This window comes from Dreissena polymorpha, chromosome 2 (assembly GCF_020536995.1).
Source record: "Dreissena polymorpha isolate Duluth1 chromosome 2, UMN_Dpol_1.0, whole genome shotgun sequence".
Classification (NCBI taxonomy): Eukaryota; Metazoa; Mollusca; class Bivalvia; order Myida; family Dreissenidae; genus Dreissena; species Dreissena polymorpha.
Genome location: NC_068356.1, coordinates 129,454,235 through 129,481,853, shown reverse-complemented (window position 1 = coordinate 129,481,853; position 27,619 = coordinate 129,454,235). Strand labels below are relative to the sequence as shown.

The 27,619-nt window shown below is 36.2% G+C and overlaps 1 protein-coding gene across 1 annotated transcript in view; it reads right to left on the bottom strand.

Moving 5' to 3' along the window:
- The window catches only part of LOC127870077 (helicase with zinc finger domain 2-like), a 107,793-nt gene that overhangs the window by 52,531 nt on the left and 27,643 nt on the right, over window positions 1-27,619 (bottom strand). Inside the window, 6 exon segments of the mRNA XM_052412736.1 lie at window positions 2-142; window positions 997-1,054; window positions 4,607-4,740; window positions 7,854-7,985; window positions 13,519-13,549; window positions 16,174-16,338. Of these exon segments, the coding sequence (XP_052268696.1) occupies window positions 2-142; window positions 997-1,054; window positions 4,607-4,740; window positions 7,854-7,985; window positions 13,519-13,549; window positions 16,174-16,338 (661 nt within the window).

The following is a 27,619-nucleotide window of genomic DNA, read 5'->3' as shown; positions in this document are numbered from 1 at the left end:
GGGGTGGAGGCTGGAGAGGGAGTGGAGCTCGTTGTGTTTGAGGTCGAGGTCAAGGTGGCTGCACTTTTAACAGGGCTCTGTGATGAACGGGAGGTGCGCCGAGACGACTTACCGCTGGTTCTGCCATCCTCCTGGCGAGCTACTGTAAGAGCAAGAAATATGAGTTAGTGATCGCTACATTTCCTTTGAAAACTATCTGGATAAGTTGTTCATACTTTCATGGCTACTAAAGCCTATTGCAGGCAAATTAAGCTATTAGCTGTTAACTTTAGTATTAAGTAATGTATGTAAGTTAAATGATAAAATTTTAAAATCTGCATTAAATTTTGACAAACAAGTACGCTAAAATTATATTTAAATTTTGTATAATCATTTTACTTGTTCTATTACTTTCATCTAGGTCTTAACTTATAAGTGCTTATGTTTTACAACTGGCCATTAAACATTTTAGAAACCAAATTCTGTTGAACAATAAGACAGGAAGAGTAAATGATGGTAAGCTTTGGGATTTTAAGCAAACGCAACACTGTTCACAGCATGAAAGTGTTGTTTTTGGAAATTATCTAGCTCTTGCTTTATAAATACCTAAATACATCATCAATCAAACCTCGTGATAAGTCAGCGAAGTGTTTGTAAATTTAAAATGAGAAATCTTTTAACATTCAATTAGTCAAATGTATAACTTTACATAATTATATAATAATTAATGGTCTAGAAAATGTGCATGTTTTCATAAGCACTGACATAAATAAAATAAGTTAATTATTTCAATTATATAATAAACAGATATAACAACCGTGATTCACTTTACTATGCATCAAGTGTATAAAAAAAAATTAAATACCAAAATGGAGGACAAAGGTATTCTTATTAAAAAAAATGGGCAAAACAGACCCAAAATCAGCCATCTTTTAACTAGTGTGTAATTGGTTGATCAGGTGACTCATTGATCAGTATCACACATTGATATCTTCTACATTTCAATCAAACGCTAACCTGCAGGAGTTCCAACCGACGGGGAGAAGTTATCCAGACCCATCGCCGGAGTGGCAGCCTACGAGCAAACCATTACAAGAATAATTAATTATTTTACTATGAGCCTTTATATAGCACGCACATAATATTGTAGAATAATTTATACTTTCCTGGAATTATTATGAAAATATCAGTTATTTAAAAGTGGTAAAAAACTGTTTCCAAAAAAGTGACAAAACACTAATTTACATTGAAATGACAGCATTATTATAAAGTCATGACATTTCATGATATAAGCAGGCGGTTTTAGCAACGCTTTATTTTCTTATAATGTTGACAGAGCACTCAAAATTTTTACAAGCCCTTGCAAGCTATAATCTGAATGTAGTTTGCATTCTGCTAAAAAAACAATCCAAATATTAATGATCTAATCAGATGTTTGAACTAAGCCCGACTCTAACAGGTTTGTGAAACAAATGGGTTAATCCACAACTAAATCCAGTTAGGTCCAGATTTCTGCGCCTTATTGCATATCACATTCCATTTGTGTAGTGCAACAAACATTGCAACCCTTGAAAACCTCCTCCCTCCGACTTTGAATGTGCCAATCTATTTCAGAGTCTTATTAGCCAATCAGCGCTCAGGCAGTACAGGCTTTCCACATGGAGGTGTATACAATAATTGCACATGTAACAGATCAATACTGACCTATCTAAAGATTTGTAGCGCAGTAGGTACAGCATAAACAATATGTTTTAATGCAGAAAAAAGGTTTACCATATTATGTAAAACAGAGGTGTCAATTGGCCAAAATCTAAAATCCTGAAAATAGGCCTATCGTTTTGGGGCCAGAGCAAATCAAAGTACTGGCAGTACTGGTGTGACGATGCCTTTGAAGAGGATGGATATAAAACATCAATTTAAGTTTATCTATATCACCACAATTGTGTATGTTGATACTGAACATTTGGGTACGATAAAAAATTTGGGTACAAAAATTTTGGGTACGAAAAAAAATTTGGTACGAAAAAAATTTGCGTACGACATTCTATACATAGATGGTGACGTCACTACGTTATTGTCACCTCTATACTAAGACGCATCACATTCCCCTTGTTTGGGGAATTATGCTTCCGCAAAAGTAGTTCTGCGTAGGAATGAAAATGTTAATAATGAAAGAAAAGTCGTTTTTTATTGGATGTTAAAAACGGAATGTTGTTTAAAGAAATATTATTTAATTATGTTTAAATGTGATTTTGCATCTTTATTGAGACGGATAGCGATAATCAGAAGCACGATTACCTGATCTACTTTCGCTTTCACTTTTCATTCGTAAAAGAAGTGCTACCCACAATTCCTTTTGCGTTAGTACACAGGTCAGTAAGACCGGTGTGTACACAATAAGCGTACGAAACATTTTTGGTACGAAAAAAAGTTTAGGGGTACGGGGAAATAGTACCGTGGGTAACTTGACCCATTGAGCGAAACTGGGAGGCGGGTCACATTCTTGTTCATAAAGTGTGGCAATACATTCATGATGATTCTCGAAAGTAGGTATGAGCACATAGCCGGACCATGTGAGCTCAATCGTATGAGCACTTGACTATCCGAGTTCGCCCACGAACATATTGATAAGTTAACTAATAGCGAAATGGCCTTATACATGTATATGCTGAAATCTAACAATCGAACGAAATATCAAACATGGTATGTACACTTAGGTGGTTGTGTAATTTCTGTTAGAATATCGTATTCAATATGTAAATTTTAAATGATTGTGCCCGCACTTGAGTTTGTTGCCTTGTTTGAGTCTATACGCGCCTAGGCTGCACCCGGTGTGTATATTTGTGTTTTTCCAAGGTAATGAGTTACCTCCGCGCTGAGGCTGCATTATGTTGGGACCCAGAGTGTGTCCAGCACTCCTACCTAATAAGATTAGATTGACGACAGTTGGGACGAATTTTGAATGATAGCTGCAATTTCCAGCTATTTGTTTTGTACTGAAATACTTGTTAATTTTTTATATGGTCAAATGCTGTGGGGGGGGGGGTGAGATTTTCCGGAAAAAAACAACTGTCAGGAATGTTGACCACAAAACATACAAAATATAACATTGCGCCGGGAGCGGGAATCGAACCGGTGTCGTAAAGGTGCAAAAGCGAACGTCCTTACCACTGCGCTATCGGTACGGACCATTACGCAAACAAATGTTGTTTCATCTATATAAATCATAGCAGTGCGGCGTTTACAATTAGCAGGTTCGAAATCGCTCGCATTCTTTAGTTTTGTGATCACGTAAAAAGTTAATTTTACATGTGTTTATTCGCAATTTATTTACCAAATCGAGAACAAATATCATATAAAATAGAGAAAATATATAGTTGTTTCATTGGTCCATAAAAATAAAATGGATGTAAAATTACTAATTTGAAATTAACGTTCTGATACACTTATTGAATCTGTTTCCCCAGGATATGCTGTTCTATTAATATTTACCTTTATCAACACGAACGACAACTCTGCTAGGAAAATGTTATCAATGAAAATCAACGAGCAATCTCCTACGCAGTGGCGAATGCCTAGGGAAGTAACTGAAAAATCGAGTTATCTCAATCGGACTGGCTCGGTCTTTTACATAAGTCGCCATTGTTAAGGATTTTTTTACTGGTTATCAAACCTTGGACGCTGCTGTTCCAGCATCGTCAAAAAGGGATTAATAATTCATGAAACTTTGTTTACTATTGTATATAACTTTGTAAACAATATGTCAAAGTAAAATAATTTGTGTTTAAGATGACATTTTGTGACAATAATCTTAAAATTCCAGAAAAAAATCCTCTGATTTATATCAAAATCAAAATTGGTCCTTAAGGGCCAAAATATTGATTTCAGGAATAATCCTGAACTTTGACGCCCCTGGTAAAAGAACACTACAAATTTTGTAACGAAAAATAAAGATCTCAATAGTATTAGAGCCCAAGCGAGTCCCTCGCAATGAATACATGAAGTATAATTGTTGCACGCTTTAAATCAGGACAAAGTTTAAGTATTTACATGAAAGTTCCGTGCCACCTTGAGGTTGTGCCTGCAAAAATTCCTGGGAAAATGCCCAAATAGTGACCTTGCCTCCACTGATACAAAAATTTGATTCAATAATAGGTCTGCATGTCAGCTACCTGTACAAAAAATTCCAATACAACACTCAAGGTATTCTGTGGATATATAGTTAATTTTTTAAACAATTATCTTGACCCTGACTGACGCCCAGATGTGATCCGAAGCTAAGTCTGCATGTAAGTTACCTACACACAAAATTTCAGTGCAAACTTAAGTTATTGAGCGTTAGCCATCTTTCTATATTTTACTAACAGTGAACTTGAACTTGACCCATCTCCAGCTAGATTTTCATGCAAGCTACCTATCTGCAAAGTAAAACTTGATGAATGTTATGTAAGGACTTGCAACGTAGAAAGCATCATCATGCAAATTGTGACAATTTCAAACTCAAATACTGAGAATTGTGACACAATTGTACTGTATGTTTTAATTCCTGAATTGCTTATATTTTGTGAATATATCCAATGTGCTTTATTTGAGGGCTGGGGAGGGAGAGAGGGTTCCTCTGTATTACCTTTATGCTTGTCTCCACGTCATCATCGTCATGTGGGAAGCTCCAGGGGCTCGTCTCCTCATCTTCAGGTGGTGGGTTGATAGACCAGCTGCCCAAACCAGACTGGCCTTTGAATGATTCTTCCTTACGTACATCTGCAACAATGGGCAAATATGTGATTTCGTAAACACTGTGTGATTTTGAAACTGTAATATCATAAAAATTACAAACATTTTTTGTAATTCAAAATTACAAATCCAAAACAAATTATTGATTGCGTTATAGGTTATGCCATGATAAAATAGTACATTGATATGTCTTGTTATTCAACATTATCATTTGAACAAAGTAGTTAATTTGTCTCTTTCTGATTCTTTTCGATACCTGTTTGGCACTGAAAGTTTATAAGACTTTTGTTTATTGAAGCTTTCCAAACAAGAAACCGTCCGAGACGGGTGATGCTCCCCAAAGGTTTTTTTTCCACAATATTGCACTATATATTCAGATAAAAGGAAACGTCTTGAGGGCACAGTAGTTGGGGGGACAAGAATTTTTTTATATAAAATTTCACAGGGCCATAACTCTGTGAAAAATCATCCAACCAGAACCCGCTGATAATATGCACATCTCCTCTTGGTAGTGAAGCTTCCCATAAAGTTTCATTGAATTCCGGTCATTAGTTGCTGAGAAATAGCCCGGCCAAGAATTGCACTATATGTACAGTTAATGGAAAATTTCAAAGGGCCATAACACTGTAAAAAATTATCCAACCAGAACCCGCTGATAATATGCACATCTCCTTTTGGTAGTGAAGCTTTCCATAAAGTTTCATTGAATTCCGGTCATTAGTTGCTGAGAAATAGCCCGGACAAAAATTGTGCACGGACGGACACACAGACGGACACACGGACGGTCTGACAGACGAAGCGGCGACTATATGCTCCCCCCAAAATTTTTCGGGGCAAAACAAAAACAATCAATATGACTGTGACTTCGTTACAAATAAATTTCAAACGCTCTTACTTTTTTCACCACACTATTTTACATAACAAAACACCAAATCCACTAAACAAGGTGTGAGTCCTTAACCGAAGAGCAGAACAGAGACCTTAGCTCAAGAGTAGATTAGAGACCTTAGCCCAAGAGTAGATTTGAGACATTAGCCCAAGAGTAGATTTAAGATCTTAGCCCAAGAGCAGAACAGAGACCTTAGCTAATGAGTAGATTAGAGACTTTAGCCCAAGAGTAGATCTGAGACCTTAGCCCAAGAGTAGATTTGAGACCTTAGCCCCAGAGTAGATTAGAAATCTTAGCCCAAGAACGAAACAAAGACCTTAGCTCAAGAGTAGATTAGATCCCTTAGCCCAGGAGTAGATTCGAGACCTTAGCCCAAGAGTAGATTTGAGACATTAGCCCAAGAGTAGATTTAAGATCTTAGCCCAAGAGCAGAACAGAGACCTTAGCTCATGAGTAGATTAGAGACTTTAGCCCAAGAGTAGATCTGTGACCTTAGCCCAAGAGTAGATTTGAGACCTTAGCCCCAGAGTAGACTAGAAATCTTAGCCCAAGAAGGAAACAGAGACCTTAGCTCAAGAGTAGATTAGATCCCTTAGCCCAGGAGTAGATTCGAGACCTTAGCCCAAGAGTAGATTTGATACCTTACCCCAAGAGTAGATTAGAGACCTTAGCCCAAGAGTAGATTAGAGACCTTAGCCCTAGAATAGATTAGATATCTTAGCCGAAGAGCAGAACAGATACCTTAGCTCAAGAGTAGATTAGAGACCTTAGCCCAAGAGTAGATTTGAGACCTTAGCCCAAGAGTAGATTAGAGACCTTAGCCCAAGAGTAGATCAGAGATCATAGCCCAAGAACAAAACAGAGACCTTAGCTCAAGAGTAGATTTGAGATCTTAGCCCAAGAGTAGATTTGAGACCTTAGCCCAAGAGTAGATTTGAGACCTTAGCCCAAAAGTAGATTAGAGACCTTAGCCCAAGAGTAGATCAGAGATCTTAGCCCAAGAACAAAACAGAGACCTTAGCTCAAGAGTAGATTAGAGACCTTAGCCCAAGAGTAGATCAGAGTTCTTAGCCAAAGAACAAACAGAGACCTTAGCTCAAGACTAGATTAGAGACCTTAGCCCAAGAGCAGATTTGAGAAGAGTAGATTTGAGACCTTAGCCCAAGAGTATATTAGAGACCTTTGCCCAAGAGTTTTAGATTAGAGACCTTAGCCCAAGAGGAGATTAGAGATCTTAGCCCAAGGGCAGAACAGAGACCTTAGCTCAAGAGTAGATTAGACACCTCAGCCCAAGAGTGGATTTGAGACCTTTGCCCCAGAGTAGATTAGAGACCTTAACCCAAGAGAAGATTAGAGATCTTAGCCCAAGAACAAAACAGATACCTTAGCTCAAGAGTAGATTAGAGACCTTAGCCCAAGAGTAGATTAGAGACCTTAGCCCAAGAGTAGACTATAGATATTAGCCCAAGAGCAGAACAGAGACCTTAGCTCAAGTGTAGATTAGAGACCTTAGCCCAAGAGTAGATTTGAGACCTTAGCCCAAGAGTAGATTAGAAACTTTAGCCCAAGAGTAGATTAGAGATCTTAGCCCAAGAACAAAACAGAGACCTTAGCTCAAGAGTAGATTAGAGACCTTAGCCCAAGAGTAGATTTGAGACCTTAGCCCAAAAGTAGATATGAGACCTTAGCTCAAGAGTAGATTTGAGACCTTAGCCCAAGAGTAGATTAGAGACATTAGCCCAAGAGTAGATTATAGATATTAGCCCAAGAGCAGAACAGAGACCTTAGCTCAAGTGTAGATTAGAGACCTTAGCCCAAGAGTAGATTTGAGACCTTAGCCCAAGAGTAGATTAGAGACCTTAGCCCAATAGTATATTTGAGACCTTAGCCCAAGAGTAGATTAGAGACCTTAGCCCAAGAGTAGATTAGAGATCTTAGCCCAAGAACAAAACAGAGACCTTAGCCCAAGATTATATTAGAGACCTTAGCCCAAGAGTAGATTAGAGACCTTATCCCAAGAGTAGATTAGAGACCTTAGCCCAAGAGTAAGTTTAGAGATCTTAGCCCAAGTGGAGAACAGAGATAATAGCCCAAAAGTAAAACAGAGACCTTAGATTAAGAGGAGAACAGAGACCTTAGCCCAAGAGGAGAACAGAAACCTTAGCATAAGAGAAGATAAGAAACCTTAGCCCAAGAGTAAAACATAGACTTTAGCCCCAGAGGAGAACAGAGACCGTACAAGCAGACAAACCGTTATAGAGGGTGGCAAACTGAGCGTCATCCTCTGGTCCAGGACTGCCACTGGACCCTTCACTCTCCACATTGAGATCCATCTCTGGCACCAACTTCACTGGGTTCAGACCACCTTTGCTCTTCTTCTTGCCTTAGATATGGATAGATGGATAGTAAGATAATAAACCAGTCCCAAATTAAGCCATTGCACCATCCACTTATTTTTTCCCCCTTAAATGCTCAATACTTCAGCATTGTATGTTGGTAGGATTGAATGATGGCAATAAAGTGGTATATGAGACACTTATAAATAAGTCAATTACACTGCAGCTTATTTATATGGCGGTTGGTTATATCGCCATGTCCAATATATCAAGAATTGGCCATGGACCCCCCTTTTTTTCTCACACTTTAATTTTCTGTATATTTCGACATTCACAACTTCATCCAGCTTAGGTCCAGATTTTAGGCGCCTTCATTATACATCACACTTATGTACAACAAAAATAACCCCACATGCCCAATATCAAACAGTTACACGTCATTGAGCGTGTCACCTTTGACAATGTTCTCTAGGTAATAAGCGCTCATACAGCCATATATACCCTGTTCCCACATGAAGGTGTACAAATAGCTGACAATGTAACAGATTACTATTGATCTATCTCCACGACTGAAGCCCTGTAGATACAGCGTAAATTACTTGTTTTTTATTAAGAGAAAAAGTTTCCTTTTTTTTTTTTAAATGCACAAGGATTTTTTGTAAAGATCTTTGAGTTAGTTAGTAAAGATCCTTGCGCTCTGAAGTTTTTATTTAGTGATCAAATATTAAAGCCTACGCTGTAAGTGTAACTTTTGCATGCTTTTGATCAGAACAAATGATTTACACGAAATACATCAGAAATGTTAAGCTGTGGCTAGAGTTTGTTGACTTTATGCGAACAAGAAAACCTGGAAATGCTTTTCAGATTACAAATTTAATAACATGCGTTTGAAAATTACTCTGAATAATACTTTTTGTTATACCATTGTATAACTTTTGGATATAAAACATTATGCAATAACGAAGGTAAATAAGACAGCAAAACTATGCTTATGCATACATATGTATGCATGAATGACCTGACAAGTTAATAGAGATCCGGATGTATTACAATCGCCATATGTGGGCCCGTGAACCAAGATATAACACAGTTGCAGTGTAAAAAGAAATTCTGGAAAAATATACATATTTTGTAAATATTTATGTTAATATCCAACTAGTTAAAGGTTTCTTTTCTTCAGTTCAAGTAAAAAAAAAATGTAATGATAACTGAAGAAATTTAACAACTCATTTAGGTTTCAGATGAATAAAGTTAATGATTGCTGATAGTTGTTGTAATGAATTTGCATTATAAATCAAAGCTCACTGCAGATATAACAAAAAATGTGTCATGATAATGCTTAAATATAAAAAAATGGTCTAATGATGATGACCTTAAATATCTATAGTAGATACAGAGACATTAAGCTGTTGCATGAAAACATTGATCCTTAATAAATACAACAAGAAAATTTGTTAAAGTGATATTCTCCACCAAATATATTTTGTTCACATATGGATGCAAATCCCTTGATGTATGGTAAACTCCAAACAGATATGGCATATTTTATCAAAATTGTTAATATTTGACCAGTGTGTAACATTGACACTTGAGACCTGGGACTTACCTTTGACATACTGCTAGATAAAGGAGAACAATTGTAGAAAGTTATAACATAATAATTTGATGCAAATTTAAGTAATGGCAAAATTATGAATAATTCATCAATTTTGAGTTCTTTGACCTCAATGTGTGAAATTGACCTTGCCTTGAAGGTCTGGGTATTGCATGTGTCTCAGCCCAAGATGATTGAGAACCTTGATGTATGAGAGATTCCTAACAAAATAAGACAAATTTAATCAAAATGTGTAACATTTGACCTCAGTGTGTGACCTTGACCTTGCCTCTAGGTTTATGATTCTTACATGTGTCTAATCCCCAGATGATTGAGAACAACTGTAGCGAGTTGCATGGATGTTGCTCATATGTTACCATAGAAACTATTCAAGAACAAACAAATCCTATATCAAAAAGGTATTTCCAAGTAAAAAAGGGCCATGTTCTATTATTGAAAAATGTTTTGCGTCCTAATTAGACTCGCATCATTCTCTTGTAAACAAGTTCACTCAAACCAAGTTTCAATTAAATCTGCCCAAGCAGTTCAAAATTGTGGCTCTGGCCAAACAAGAATTGTTGAAAACGATGGATGCTCCCCATATGTTCGCTATGAGAAACTGTAACCAAAGTGGGACCTTGAGAAAGTCTATTATTAGCCTCGCTGACCATGACCCCAGTGACCTCAAACCTCATCAAAAGGTAGAGGTCCATGCAAGGTACCTACATGCCAAATATGTAAGAGATCGCTTAAATATTGAAGCCGATATGAGAAACTGTACCAAAAGTGTGACATGAGAAAATCTATTATTAGCCTTGGTGACCTTGACCTTGACCCCAGTGACCTCAAAAATCATCAAAAGGTAGAGGTCCATGCAAGGTACTTACACTCAAAATATGTATAAGATCGGTCAAATATTGAAGGCCCTATGAGAAACTGTAACAAAAGTGTGACAGAAGGAAGTAAGGAAGAACAAACTGGCAACTATATGCTCCCCGAACATTTTTGGGGAGCATAAAAAGTGTGCTCAATTTTAAGTCAAAAAAGGACATAACTCAATTATTTGCCAATGAATTGCAACAGCATTTGACATGCATCATCCATTTATTCATTTATACACTCCTGAACAGTTTCAATATAATCCGACCAAGCAGTTCTGAGATATGGCCGAGGACACAAGTCTTCAGGAACGGCAGATGGACTACGCCAAAACAATATCTTCCGCCAATGTCGCTTGATAAACAGGGGAATAAATCTACGAAATTGTGGATCAGATTTTTAAGCCTTTATCAGTGACCTTGCATGATGATCCTAAAGACAAAGTTTCAATGGAATATCTGTAGTTGTTTTGCATGCAAACCCTATCCTGAAATACAAAGTGGGAAAAGCATGTCAAATGTTAGGTCTTGGTCAGTTATGGATTATACAGACCCTGATCTCATATGTAAACAAATCAATATCTGTAGTGGATATAGACAAATTGTGTTTTGCAGACCAGCGTTGACCTGAATTTTGTAAGTTCAAAAGGGGCATAATTTTGCTGTATTGCAGGTCGCATTTATGGGCCTTGGTAAGTGACCTCACAAGAAAATTCCAAAGACATAAGCGAATTTTCCATTAAACATCTGTGGTAAACAACCTAACACAATGATCCCAAACACTTGTGTGAAGTTTCAATTTATTACATGTAGTAGACATCCAGTATCACAGCTGCAGCCGCTATAAAGACAATAAGGAAGATATTTATATTAATTCACTATCTCAAAAGAACAATGTTTCTCAGAAACTAAGGAGATAAATAATCAACTTTACCTAAATACTTTAGTTTGTCCAATTTATTCTAGCTTGGTTGCACTGAAAGCCAAAGCGTAATAGAAATGCTCTGAAGCTGGTTTCCTGAGCAGAGCCATTAGGCCTAAATTAAAATTAAGTTTGTTTGCCCTTTACCGACCTGACCTACTTTTTACCCCCCGACCCAAATTTTTTTATTGTGATTTCTGAAAACGTATTTTTTTTATTTTCGTTTTTTTCACCGATCATAAAAGAGCCGACTGCAATATTTATTTGTGCTCGTATTTATATCCCTGTCCATTCTTATCGCCCCTGACCGATCTAGGTCGCTCCGATGGTTGGAATTTCATATGCCCCAGAATAGACAGTAATGCAAGCGTCTATAACCAGCATCGCGATCGGCGGTGTTCCGTGAAAATGGTCGAACGACATCATACTTAACTATTGGTTCGCGAAAGTAGTCGGACATATACGAGTTTACGTTCTTTGCACACATGTTGTTAACCTGATCCAAGATGGCGGACAATTAAAAGAAATAACGATGCTCAGCCAGGACAAATAGCTATCGAATTTACGACGGACATCATATAATTAGTATGGATTAATGAAAAGAGCGTGTCATTCTACGATGGAGCATATGTTTTAGATACAAATAAAACTTCTTTTTTTTTGGAAATGTATGAACTGAATGTCACAGAACAAGTGTTTGAAAATTGAAATGCAGTCTACTCGCAAAGAAAAATACATCTAACAGTTACAGGATTATCGTTCGAAAATGCAAAATAAAAGACAAACATGATTAGATTTATATGCAAGTGGATCTGTGTTTAATCAGATTCATGTGAATATTCCGCTTTATTATGTTTGCCACTCTATACAGTTTACTGTAATGGCATGTTAGTGAAATGGATATTTAAAGGTAAACTTATTTAATATATTAATGTCGCTTAGCTAAATACATTGACAACACTCAAGTATATATGTTCAAAGCGTTAATATATCCACAAACTGAAACTAACACGCTTAATATATTTCCCCAAATCAAGTTTTCATGCTTCTGTTAGTTGCAATAATACAACTCCCAGCTATTGACCCTCTGAGCTGTTCGTATGTACTCATAAAAGCTCAGAGCATTCAAGAAGAACTACCGGTAATGCTTATGTTCAGTTTGCCCTTTCGTGAATTTACTTTGCCATGCCGAGACTATGCACTAAGCGGTCAAACACTTTAAATTGAGGCCTGTAAAAATTTCAACTGGCCTGTGAATTGTTTCTCCTGGTAGGCAAGTCTGGCCTGTAAAATGTGACGGTCTTTCGCCATGTCTGAATTTTTCCATTAAAGGCTTTGGGCTGTCTTTCTACACTCCTTCAATGCTTGTTGCATGCTAATTAAGCCCAATTTAAGGGAAAGTTTTAAGTAAAAAATAAAAGCTGTCTGGCAGTTAAATAATGACAAATGAATTTGAGCAATTAACATCATATAATGAACACATATTTGATGTAATAACACACAAGCATGCATTTGATATTAATATATGCAAGAAACAGCAAACAAGATAATGTTAAGCTACATAGGGCTTCGTACACTGCAACAGTGCTTTAATAACAGTGTTTTAAATATTCATAGACTATTAGTGTATTAAAAATATAATTTCTCAAATAAAATAAAATAATATAATTTTTCTACCTACCTACCCACCTGTAAAATTTAGGGTCGGTAAAGGGCAAACCAACAATATTTTAATTGTGGCCTTACTTGGGTGCCATGTAATGAGGAAGGGTATCTTGATAATGCTCCCGCAGTGGGGATTGAACCTGGCACCCCCAGTCATGAGGCAGACACTGTATTCACTACAATAATGTGACACCTAAAAACTTCAAATGTCGATGTTTCAATGTATTAACAAGATATGTGTTTGTCAGAAACACTAGGTCCCCTTTTGCGCTGCTTTGAAGCTATATATTTGACCTTTGACCTTAAAATATGACCTTGACCTTTCACTACTCAAAATATGCAGCTCCATGAGATACACATGCATGCTAAATATCAAGTTGCTATCTTCAATATTGCAAAAAATATTGCAAATGTTAAAGTTGGCGCAAATAAACAAACACACAAACAAACCAACAGACAGGCCAAAAACAATATGTCCCCCACTAAAGTGGTGGGGGACATAAAAACTTCAAACCACTTACTTTTTTTATTCATCTTTTTAGACTCCAAATGCTGAAATTAAATGAACACATAAAATAAGAAAATAAATATAATTTAAAACAATATTAAATGTTCACAAATCATTTGGATAAATTGGTCAAATGCAACTTACTATCACTACTATAACCTTCTATTTCATATAACAAGAATGAATGAACATTTGATAACCTACTTGTTTTAACAATGATCAGGTAAGAACATATCTATCTCACAGATAACATGCTATCAAACTCTGAGTTTAAGGAAAACAAAAGATATATAAATGACAAGCAAATTTGTTGACTTGATATCCCCCGCCAAATTTTGTTTATTGCTGGGTGCAAATCTCTTGATATACTTTATATGCCTTAAAAACTCAAGAATAGGGTTATTGTTTTTATGCATTGCAATTTTCCTCATTAATATCTAAACATCCATGAAGTTTCATGTGGAAATCTAATAGTGTATATGAGATAAAGCCCTAAACACTAACTAAAGAAAGTGTAGGCTTATAGTTCTTGAGCAAGGCAATTCTCCTCAGTCCTCATTGATATCTACACACCCATAGAGTTTCGTGTTAAAATCATGTATTGTATCTGAGATATAGCCCTAGAGAGTTACATCATACAAGAACAGCAAGGGACAATAACTGTTATTTAAGCAAGTGTAGAGTAATGGATCTTAAGCATGGTAACTCTCATTTGATATCAATACACCCATTAAGTTTCATACTGAAACCTTGTATGGTATCTGAGATTTAGCACTAAAGAGTTACATAACACAAACAAGAGGGCCTGAAAGGCCCAAAGTCGCTCACCTGAGATAACAAGATATTATGGGGACAAATCTTCTGACCAAGTTTCACAAAGATCTGACAGTAAATGTGGCCTCAAGAGTGTTAACAAGGTTTTACTATAGCCATATAAGGAAAAATGCCCCGCCCCCTGGCAGCCATGTTTTTCAACCAACCAGCATCATTTTTTAACTCATCAAAGATATTATAGGGATGAATCTTGTGACCAAATTACATGAAGATTGGACAATAAATGTGGCCTCCAAAGTGTTAACAAGGTTTCACAATAGCCATATATAGCCATATAAGGAAAAATGCCCTGCCCCTGGTGGCCATGTTTTTAAAACAACCAAAACCATTTTTAACTCATCCAAGATATCATTGGGACAAATCTTCTGACCAAGTTTCATGATGATCGGAAAATAAATGTGACCTCTAGAGTGTTAACAAGGTTTTACTACGGCCATATAAGGAAAATAGCCCCGCCCCTGTGGTGGCCATGTTTTTCAACCAACCGGCATCATTTTTGAACTTGTCCAAGATATTATTGGGATGAATCTTCTGACCATGTTTAATGGATGAATCTTCTGACCGAGTTTCATGAAGATCGGACTATAAATGTGGCCTCTAGAGTGTTAACAAGATTTTACTATAGCCTTATATAGCTATATAAGGAAAAATGCCCCACCCCTTGGCAGCCATGTTATTCGAGCAAACGTAACCATTTATGAACTCATCCAAGATATCATTAAGACAAATCTTCTGACCATATTTCATCGAGATTGGACAATAAATGTGGCCTCTAGAGTGTTAACAAGGTTTAACTATAGCCATATAAGGAAAAATGCCCCGTCCCCTGGCGGCCATGTTTTTCGACCAACCAGCATCATTTTCGAACTCCTCCAAGATATTATTGGGATAAATCTTCTAACCAAGTTTCATTAAGTTTGGACAATAAATGTGGCCTCTAGAATGTTAACAAAATTTTACTATAGCCATATACATGTATAGCCATATAAGGAAAAATGCCCCGCCCCTTGGCAGCCATGTTTTTCAAGCAAAGGTTACCATTTTTGAACTCATCAAAGATATCAGTGGGACAAATCTTCTAAGCAAGTTTCATGAAGATCAGAAAATAAATGTGGCCTCTAGAGTGTTAACAAGGTTTTACTATAGCCATATAAGGAAAAATGCCCCGCCCCCTGGCGGCCATGTTTTTCAACCAAACAGCATCATTTTCGAACTCGTCCAAGATATTATTGGGATGAATCTTCTGACCAAGTTTCATGAAGATCAGACAATATATGTGGCCTCTAGAGTGTTAACAAGATTTTACTATAGCCATAAATAGCCATATAAGGAAAAATGCCCCGCCCCTTGGAAGCCATGTTTTTCAAGCAAACTTAACCATTTTCGAACTTATCCAAGATATCATTGAAACCAATCTTCTGACCAAATTTCATGAAGCTTGGACAATAAATGTGGCCTCTAGAGAGTGAACAAGGCAAATGTTGAAGTCGCACAACGGACAACGCACGTTGGACAACGCACGACGGACGACGGACAAAAGGCGATCACAAAAGCTCACCATGAGCACGTTGTGCTTGGGTAAGCTAAAAACAATGGGAAATAACTTTTATTTAAGAAAGTGCATTGCTATGGTTCTTGTACATGAAACCTCTCCTCATTGCATTGTATACACCCATAAAGATTCTCGTTGATATCTTATAAAGTTTCTGAGATATAGACCTTACTAAATTGTGTGACAGACAGACAGACGGACTGACAGACTGACAGGCGGACAACGCCAATTCTATATCCCTCCGACTTTGGCGGGGGATAATAACAACAAAAGATATTGTACTTTCTGCGTGACAACCACGTTTGTGCCCGCCAGCCACTCGTCTGCAGGATCAGGCCCGCTACTAAAAGGGTACGGCTGTGCTGACTTCAGGGACGCCTCTGCTACCTTGCGTACAAACCCTGGCTTTACCAGGGGCTCCAGATCATCTATGAGTTCTTTTAACGCCTGAAAACAAAACAATTTCAATTTTTTATTCTTAACATCTAAACATTTAGAAAAAAGCCTTCATCAGGACTCGAGCTCATCTACCAGTTCTTTTAAGGCCTGGAAACAAACACAAATTATTTTTTAATAGTCTGTTTGGACATATCACTGTATTTAACAGTATTTCAGTTAAGTAATGATGGTCAGTAAACCTATACTCACACAAAGTGCTAAAGATATCAATTGTACATTTCAGTAGGCTCATTACATTAAACAAGAGGGCCTGAAAGGCCCAAAGTCGCTCACCTGAGATAACACAGATATTATTGGGACAAATCTTCTGACCAAGTTTCACGAAGATCGGAAAATAAATGTGGCCTCTAGAGTGTTAACAAGGTTTTACAATAGCCATATAAGGAAAAATGCCCCACCACCTGGCAGCCATGTTTTTCAACCAACCGGCATTGTTTTTTAACTCGTCCAAGATATTATCAGGATGAATCTTCTGATCAAGTTTCATGAAGATCGGACAGTTAATGTGGCCTCTAGAGTGTTAACAAGATTTTACTATCCTTATATAGCTATATAAGGAAAAATGCCCCGTCCCTGGCGGCCATGTTTTTAAACCAACCGGCATCATTTTCGAACTCATCCAAGATATCATTGAGACCAATCTTCTGACCAAATTTCATGAAGATTGGACAATAAATGTGGTCTCTAGAGTGTTAACAAGGTTTTACTATAGCCATATATAGCCATATAAGGAAAAATGCCCCACCCCTGGTGGCCATGTTTTTAAAGCAACCAAAACCATTTTTGCACTCATCCAAGATATCATTGGGACAAATCTTCTGACCAAGTTTCATGATGATTGGAAAATAAATGTGACCTCTAGAGTGTTAACAAGGTTTTACTATAGCCATATAAGGAAAATAGCCCCGCCCCCGTAGTGGCCATGTTTTTCAACCAACCGGCATCATTTTTGGACTCGTCCAAAATATTATTGGGATGAATCTTCTGACCAAGTTTCATGAAGATCGGACTATAATTGTGGCCTCGAGAGTGTTAACAAGATTTTACTATCCTTATATAGCTATATAAGGAAAAATGCCCCGTCCCTGGCGGCCATGTTTTTAAACCAACCGGCATCATTTTCGAACTCATCCAAGATATTATTGGGATGAATCTTCTGACCAAGTTTCATGAAGATTGGACAATAAATGTGGCCTCTAGAGAGTGAACAAGGCAAATGTTGATGTCACACAACGGACAACGCACGACGGACAAAAGGCGATCACAAAAGCTCACCATGAGCACGTTGTGCTCAGGTGAGCTAAAAACACATGTCTGTATTTTTATGTTTCTTTTCTTGTTATGGATAACTCACTTTCATGAACATGTAAAGCAGACTGAACTTTCATAAAATTAATATATAAATTTCTCACAAACACTCTTTATCTGAATATAAAACACCTCAATTTTCAGAGATACATTGCACTTAATCTCAAAGCATCGCCTTTGGTAAAATGTAAAAGATCAGATTTGAACCATGTGAGATAGACATTTTGAAACACAAGCCTTTTGTTAAATGAAACCAAAACTAAGTATAATTGAGAATGTCGGTTTCTCAATGACAATCATAGCTAACTGCCTTGTTATTTCTTGGCACATTGACAAATCTCATTCATTTATATCATTAAGAGCATGACAACATGTGTATCTATGACATGTATTAAATATTGTTTGAAATGAAACAAGAATTTATGCATTCAGTTCATTATGTTATTAACCCTGGTATTATTTTATTGTAAACAGAAACATTTGCATTTCTGTTCTTTTTTTAAATAACAATTCAGGGGGTTTTGTGCTATGCAAAAAAGGCTGTAAAATGGACCCGATCCCAAAGCAAACGGACCCGATCCAGAACCAAAATCATAACACAAATTCCAGATTTCCAAAATATAAAATATAATTACAATTTTTTTTTAAGTGTCTTATTTGTTATGATTAATAGACTGCATTTCTCAATTTATATTTTAAAAGTCCTACAAAATGACTAACTATAATTTAAGATTTTTTTTCCCAAAATGGCCAGAGAAGACCTGTTGTGTCAATATTTGTTGATGAACAAATCCCAATTTGGTCATTTTTGTTGATAAAAAATTCCCAAATTTGCCACTTTTATCGATAACAAAATCCCAATGTGACCAGACCCTTTTTCCAAAATGGCTAGAAAACCCCCTGCAATTTATTATGAAATTATTATTTAATAAGAAAACATTGTAATGAGCATTTCAATATAGTAAAAAGAATTAATTGTATATATTTATGTACAGTATAATACTGCGAGCCCAATGGACCATTAACTAGAAAAAAAAATGTTAATTTAGTTGTTTTATTACTGTAGCTAATATTTCCATAAAAACAAGCAAATTCTTTGAATTGATATCCCCCGCCAATATGGTTCTGGACTCAATAGTGTTATATTTATATTTATATTTAAGGACGGACGGACGGACGGACAACGCCAAAACAATATCCCTCCGCCTATGGCGGGGTATAATAATCAGAAATTAATTTGGCACAGCATAAGATGAATTTCTGTAAATTTATTTGGCACCAATTAATTTTTGGCCATTTATTCTTAGTAGAGAATCATACAATTGTGGACATCGCTGAGAGAAATAAATGATCAAAGTGAAATTTATGAACTTAAACAACTATACTAAGTAAATCAATTATTGTACAAGAAAATACCAGTATGTTGATTAGTCATGTGTGTACATTTCGTACACAAAATTATAGACTATTTATCAGTAGAGTATATGTTGATACAACATTTGTGTCTATATAATAAAATTATGCTGCTTTTTAAAATTATCTTGCTTTCTTAATGAAGTGAAACATTGTGAACTCCAGAACATACCTAGTTTAGCCATACATTTACCATCCTGTTATCCACATCTTCAATTTGACAGTACATGTAACATTGATACAATATGAAGTGCACTTTGTTATCAGTACTTCCTATCATAGTGCACCTACATGTTACACTAAAATGGTTTTCCAATTTTATCTTACAATAAACTACAACTCATATTTATTTTTTTCAATTTAAAATAGATTGCTATGTATAGAAAGTAGGAAAATCCAGTAAGCAGATAAAAATAGAACACAATAACATAAATTCTGTTCTCAAACAATACCCAAATGCTCACTGAAAAATTATTAATTTGGTAACAATAAAATAGCTGAAAAGAAAACCTAAACCATGCAAATAAATTGTGTTTATTGATGGGTGATAAGAGGAGCATTATCCTGACTTGATTGATTCCTAAATGCATCCGTATCAATATGACTCTATCAATTACTGCAAACTAACTTCTTTTCCTGTCGCTATTTGCTACCCAATAATCCTGTATATTCCATTTTAAAAAGTCAATTCTGGTAAATATAAAGTATAAGTATAAAAGTGCTCAAGAATTTCCTAAACACAAATATTTGCCTCTTTTTCTTAAAAAACTTATGAATTTATGGCATATGTGACTATTAAAAGATTTGATGAAATAACGTCAAATCAGGAAGGGGGGTTTCTAACTGAACATACGTTTATCGCCAGACTTGCTGTAAATACACCCACACATTTCACTGATGTTGTACAAGTCTGCATAGTTTTCCCGCGATTTTTTTTGAGACAATGGAACAGCAGAAATACATGCAACCTCCGCGCAGAGATTTGACTGGAACCAGCATAGCAGGATCAAATTGTATGTGAGAGAAAGATAGCCAACTCTGCTCGGAAATTGAAATACAGTCTACTCTCATTATCTTGAAGTCGGTGGGAACAAGAAAAAATATCGAGATAACCAGATTTTGAGATATCCAATTAGGCGTTATCAAAGAAAAAATGAGACAAAAATTTACCTTGTTTTTAACATTTGTATACCTGCTAAGTGGTCTTACTAAAGCTGTCACCGTGTGGTATATTACTCTCTACTACCCTATCTTTTACCTGATATATATACGCGCTTTTACGAGACACGCTTAAATTTGCTATTTAAATGCTTAAAATGATGTTTTAAGTGCTACAGAATTGCATGAACACATGTGGTTATCATTGTTCTAAACTGTCAAGTAAACATCCAGTAATGTTGCTATTTAAAGTTATGATGCAATTGACGTCCAATCAAGACGAGGGTTTTCCATCTGAACATGCGTAAATCATGTTCCGGAATACTGAACTGTACATGTACATTTTGTAGTTTGAAAAGTTCAATCAATAATTAGTAAAGGATAAAACAAGAAACTGTCGGAGATGGGTGATGCTCCCCAAAGTTTTTTTTGTCACAATATTGCACTATATTCAGATAAAAGGAAACGTCTTGAGGGCACAGTAGTTGGGGTGACAATAATTTTTTTATAGAAAATTTCAAAGGGCCATAACTCTGTGAAAAATCATCCGACCAGAACCCGCTGATACTATGCACATCTCCTCTTAGTAGTGAAGCTTCCCATAAAGTTTCATTGAATTCCGGCCATTAGTTGCTGAGAAATAGCCTGGTCAAGAATTGCACTATATGTACAGTTAATGGAAAATTTCAAAAGGCCATAACTCTGTGAAAAATCATCCGACCAGAACCCAGCTGATAATATGCACATCTCCTCTTGGTAGTGAAGCTTCCCATAAAGTTTCATTGGATTCCAGTCATTAGTTGATGAGAATTAGCCCGGACAAGAATTGCACTATATGTACAGTTAATGGAACATTTCAAAGGGCCATTACTCTAAGAAAAATCATCAGACCAGAACCCACTGATAATATGCACATCTCCTCTTGGTAGTGAAGCTTCCCATAAAGTTTCATTGATTTCCGGTCATTAGTTGCTGAGAAATAGCCCGGACAAAAATTGTGCACAGACAGACACACGGACGCACAGACACACGGATGGACAGACGAAACGGCGACTATATGCTCCCCCCAAAATAAATTTTGAGGGAGCACAATAAAATGAAAAGCCATTCTGAGTCTTATCCTTCTCTGGATTGCTTGACCTACAACTCATAATTATCTTTAAAGTAAGCCATGATAATGACTGTTGGAGTTCAAGGATAGAACAACATTCTGCAAATTTGCGACGGTTTATATAATTATGCAAAAATATAACTCAATGCACTTTGTAATGTTGTTTCTAAAAATAATTATCCTTTCGGCCTTTCGGCAGGCTGTGTATTAATTGCAGTTAATTGCAGTAAAAAAGACAGTTAAAGTGACAGGCATTACTCAAGTGTTGATGGCTCATGCAAAGCGCTTGTTCTCATTGGTCAATATCGATTGTCCAATACAACGCCCCTTCGCCTTTTGGCCGGTTTAAGTTGGGTAGAGAGATACATGTTATTGACAGAGGATCGTAAAACGGCTCTCAAAATATTCGGCGAAGTCAATATCGCTTTGGTCTTACAAATTCAAGTGCCCTTTTAATGGCCTGTGTAAAGCACTGAACATGTTTGTATGTAGCAATCAACATGTACTGTAGGGTTATATTTATCTACGCATGCAGTCTGCAAAATTCCCCTATCGACTGATCGCCAATGCGATGAAATCTCAGCTCTGGTGATAGAAAAATTAAACATAGATCGCCTGAATTGCGATAAAAACAAGAGATGTGTTTGTCAGGAACACAATGCCCCCTATTGCGCCGCTTTGAAGCCATATATTTAATCTTTGACCTTGAAGGATGACCTTGACCTTTCACCACTCAAAATGTGCAGCTCCATGAGATACAAATGCATGTCAAGTATCAAGTTGCTATCTTCAATATTGCAAAAGTTATCGCAAAACTTTAACCAAGGTTAAAGTTTTGATGACAGACAGAATGACAGACTGACAGGCCAAAAACAATATACCCCCGATCATTCGATCCGGGGGCATAAAAATCAGAGAAAATAAATCAATAAACAAGGGCTGTTTGTAAAACATGCATGCCCCCCATATGGGCTATCAGTTGTAGTGGTAGCCATTGTGTGAATACGTTTTTTGTCACTGTGACCTTGACCTTTGACCTAGTGACCTGAAATCAATAGGGGTCATCTGCCAGTCATGATCAATGTACCTCCTAAGTTTCATGATCCTAGGCCTAATTATTCTTGAGTTATCATCAGGAAACCATTTTACTGTTTCGAGTCACTGTGACATTGACCTTTGACCAAGTGACCTGAAAATCAATAGGGGTCATCTGCCAGTTATGATCAATGTACCTATGAAGTTTCATGATCCTAGGTGTAAGCATTCTTGAGTTATCATCCGGAAACCATTTTACTATTTCGAGTCACTGTGACCTTGACTTTTGACCTAGTGACCTGAAAATCAATAGGGGTCATCTGCCAGTCATGATCAATGTTCTTATCAAGTTTCATGATCCTAGGCCTAAGCATTCTTGAGTTATCATCCCGAAACCATTTTACTGTTTCCAGTCACTGTGACCTTGACCTTTGACCTAGTGACCTGAAAATCAATAGGGGTCATTTGCCAGTCATGATCAATGTACCTATGAAGTTTCATGATCCTAGGCTTAAGCATTCTTGAGTTATGATCAGGAAACCATTTTACTATTTTGAGTCACTGTGACCTTGACCTTTGACCTAGTGACCTGAAAATCAATAGGGGTCATCTGCCAGTCATGATCAATGTACCTATGAAGTTTCATGATCCTAGGCCTAAGCATTCTTGAGTTATCATCTGGAAACCATTTTACTATTTCGAGTCACTGTGACCTTGACCTTTGACCTAGTGACCTGAAAATCAATAGGGGTCATCTGCCAGTCATGATCAATGTACCTATGAAGTTTCATGATCCTAGGCCTAAGCATTCTTGAGTTTTCATCCGGAAACCATTTTACTATTTCAAGTCACTGTGACCTTGACCTTTGACCTAGTGACCTGAAAATCTATAGGGGTCATCTGCCAGTCATGATCAATGTACCTATGAAGTTTCATGATCCTAGGCCTAAGCGTTCTTGAGTTATCATCCATAAACCTGGTGGACGGACCGACCGACAGACGGACCAACCGACGGACCAACCGACATGTGCAAAACAATATACCCCCTCTTCTTCGAAGGGGGGCATAATAGTCAATTTACGCATTTCAGGTGTAAATTCTTACAGTGACACCGCATGGTTACTTCCCTTAGTTTTCTATCATTAGTGATCTCCATTAGCTGTTATAGAGTTCAAAGTCCGGCTCGCGTATTTAAAATGTTGTAATACTTTTGGTAAACTTAACTTGAATTCTATGCCGATAAATGAAATAATAGTGCTTTTTTTTAATTTTAAATTAAGTAAAACAGTTGAATGTGTGTTATTAATAGCTTTGAAATTATGAAATAACCGTAACAGTGTAACACTTCAATATTTACACATCATGACATGTCATAAAGTCGCCGATGACGCTTTTAAAATATCGGTTTATTATCATGATCAACTGATGTAAAAGCTTATCCAGTCAACAAGCATACATGGGCAGTGCTCACGCTGCTGCCAGACATTATCCCCAATGGCGATTATTTTATCCAACTGGCTATTATTTCTTAAAATTGTCTAGAAAAAATGGCGATTATTTTATCCGCCTACATAAAAAAACAAATTGCCACTAAATGTTGTCCGGCGATTGCGAAACGCCTGCAAATCGGGCCATCAAGCAGGAAAAATCGATAACGAGATTACCTGTGTACACACTCGACCGTGTGTATTGTCATAAACGCGTCAATAACTTCTGCGACATTGTGGCCTAGAGCATTTTTCTCAATCAGTGTCCGACAGCAGTGATATATTTCGGAAAAAACGTCTTTAATCTCCCTGTGCTTTACCAATTATCGGTAACTGTTAGATCTTTGTTAATTTTTCGCCAATTATTATTTAATCGTCATTATTGAAAATCGCCGCTAATATTGTTGGCTGGTTTTGTTTTGCACGCCATTTTTTCTGCAATTAGATTACGTTGAACATTGCTTGATGAAATAATTATTTAATCGCCATCAACTAATTATCCCCGTAATTACCGCTGTTTGTCGTCTGCTTTAACATAATGATTCCAATTTTTAACCAGGTAACCTGGTTTTCCCAATTCAAAGGGACCCGGCATATGCCATGGTCAGCTTATTTTAACGAAACGCGTGTTTGGAATTACACTAAGGTGGTGTATTTTAACTCACGCGCTGTGACGTTAATTGATGTAAACATGATCGGCATTGCGAAAGTGTTATTTTTGGAATAAATCATTTACATGGCAAACGCTGTATTAAGAGATAAAGTAGTCGAACGATATGCACATTTTAGATTATGCATATTAATATTTTATATTATGCATATTTCATGTGCAAAACGCGTACAATTTTTCGGATTACCGTTTTCGGATACTGTATTTTTTTCGTCCATTATGATTTATTTTCGAAGTTCATAACAGCAAAAATAGAATGACGAATACACATGCGGTGATACGGAAGGTGTGGTTTATAATATTTTGAGTATTCACTAAAAATTGCAATTGGAAAAACTATAAAAAATAGTATAATTAGTGCTCTGGGTGGGTTGGGGCCTCTGCCCTTAATTCTTATGTGTATGTAACTGTAGCTGAGATCTGGTTTGTTAAGTCACACCCACAACATTGATTGTATTCTTTATTGTAAAGCCATGATAATATTTTATAAGAAAATGACACACTGATATTATGCTTGTTTTTTAGTATATATATATATTATAACTTAAATCAATAGATATACATTTAATAAAACATAGATAAAATGAGATTCATGGTTTTTTCTTTCTTTTTGCCTTCAGTACCGTTTTGCGGAAAAGTCCGCATATGTTTTGGCTATTATTTTTTTAAGAACAAAAAATATGGCTATTATTTTCTGAAGGCCAGAGTGAGCACTGCATGGGCATTCACTCCTTACAATTAAGGCTTAGATCAAAAGATGAAAGTGAGTGTCATTTTGCCGACAGTTTTGATAGTTCTCTGTTCTGGAAGCGCAATTAGTACACCGCCTTGCAGGCAGAGTTAAACGGTACATTATGAATTCATAACCATACACACGAAAACTAATTTACCCGTGCATAGTGCCAATGTATCCATACGTAAACGACTTTATTTTATATCCCTCTTACTTATATGATTAAGATCGATACCAGTGAGCATCGGCTTTGTATTTTTACTGGTATTAACTACTTGCTGCCGAGAATTACACTTTTATTGTACTGCTAAAGCCAACAATTTTTAAACTGACACGTAAAGCTACGACGGAATAAAAGTTTGAAACCTGGAATACTGATTTGTTTACAATCTTACGGTTACCCCCCAAATGCAATATATATATAACGACTGTTGTTGTCCTTTCATTATAATGTCATTGTAAATTAATTCAATTTTTTCTGGCTATGAAAAATTTCCTCTGGCAATGACATTTTTAAAGTTTCATAGCCACATTGGCTATGAAGACAAAAAAGTGAGTTTTGCAGACTGTACGCATGTATTAGAGAATCTTTGCTGGCGTTTAAAATAGAAAACACTCTTCACTATTAATTGCAACCTCGAAATTCTCTCTTTACGTTGTGGCACTTGATAATAAAGTTTCATTGTAATCAATATCTTAGCCTCTTGAAGTTGGCCAGTCTTGCAGTCATGTCCAGTAAACATGGTAGGCTAAGAACCGGGATTTTCGGTTAAAAATAAAACTCTAACAGCCATGAGAAACAGGCTTAACCCAGACACTCAGGACATGATAATGAGACTAGGATTAATCGTGCAGGATCAACCTGGTTGACAGATGATAACACACCATTAAGGACTTTATTTTTGCAAATATCTCAAGTTATTGAAATATGCTTGCAAAAATCTTTAGGGCATAAAGACAGTTTTTAATGGAGTTTGTGTCGATATCTTAAGATTTAAGAATAGATCATTGAATACGTCTGAATACGTTAAAACTACAAATAATTGAACCCTCCTAAGTCTAAAGTTAATTGTTATTTGAAGTAAAATGTTGTTCATTTTAGTTTTGACTTGTTTTTTATAAATGTTACAATAACAAAACTGTCTGAAAGTTTTTTCATGATTTAGCACAAAAGTCTTGAAAAACAAGAGATGTGTTTGTCAGAAACACAATGCCCCCTACTGCGCCGCTTTGATACATGTTTTTTTACCTTTGACCTTGAAGGATGACCTTGACCTTTCACCAGGGATTTCAATAGATTTTAGAAACCAGGAGTCAATGACCCTTGGATTGAAATTTTGAGGAGTCAAATTGAAAAATGCTGGGGTCAATTTTGAACAGCGTTAATTGTGTTTTTGTCAGTATTATTCATTTTTTTAGATAAAAAGATGCTCTAAGAGTAACACAATATCTTAAAAAGTTATACTGCTTTAATTATTAAATAACAATACCAGGATACATAACACAACGTATTTTAATGAATTGGTACACAAAGATAATGACAAAATATAAATAATTTGTGCGAACAATATCGACTAAGTTTTTCAAAAACAAAACACGTTCCTTTCACAAGTTTTATTATTTCTATCACTATACTATGTTTATTTGTAAAAACAATAAATGCTCATTAAAATCTTCTTCATCATAACACATTTAAGTCTTTTAACATATGTAAGTAATTTAAGATATGTACCGGAAGCACCTTTTCATCACATATTTCTCATCATTACATGTATATTATCATCATCCCTATGATAGCTTTTGTAACAAAACACAATCTAACTGCATGGAACACTTATATCTATTACTGTTTATCCGAATACTATACATGTACGAAATATGTTCACTTAAGAATTTAATTACCTGTAGTAGTTTAACTTTAATAATCAAAATTTTCCTTGTTGTTATCTGGTTTAACAAACCTAATCAAATGTTTGTTAAATCCAGTTAATGCTTTCTCCATTATTAATCACCATTACTTGTAATTTGAATCTGTTGTTGTTGAATCGCCAGCTTTGAATTGAATGTGGGTTGAATGTTAATTTACAATACGTCCGGCATTTACAATGTCGAAGGTCATGACGTAGCAATTTAATTCTACTCGGATAATTTATATCTAATCAAGGATATGTGTTTTCTCAATATTTATATGTAGTATTATGACGTGTTAGTATTATAAATGAACTGTGCTTCCAGTTGATATAAGATGGGTGTTACTCGTAATTATCGGTGGATTAACAAACTGACAAAACTCGCTGGACCTACTAATGGATCTACGTAATTAATGGACCTTTGATCAATTTTGTTTTTTCTTT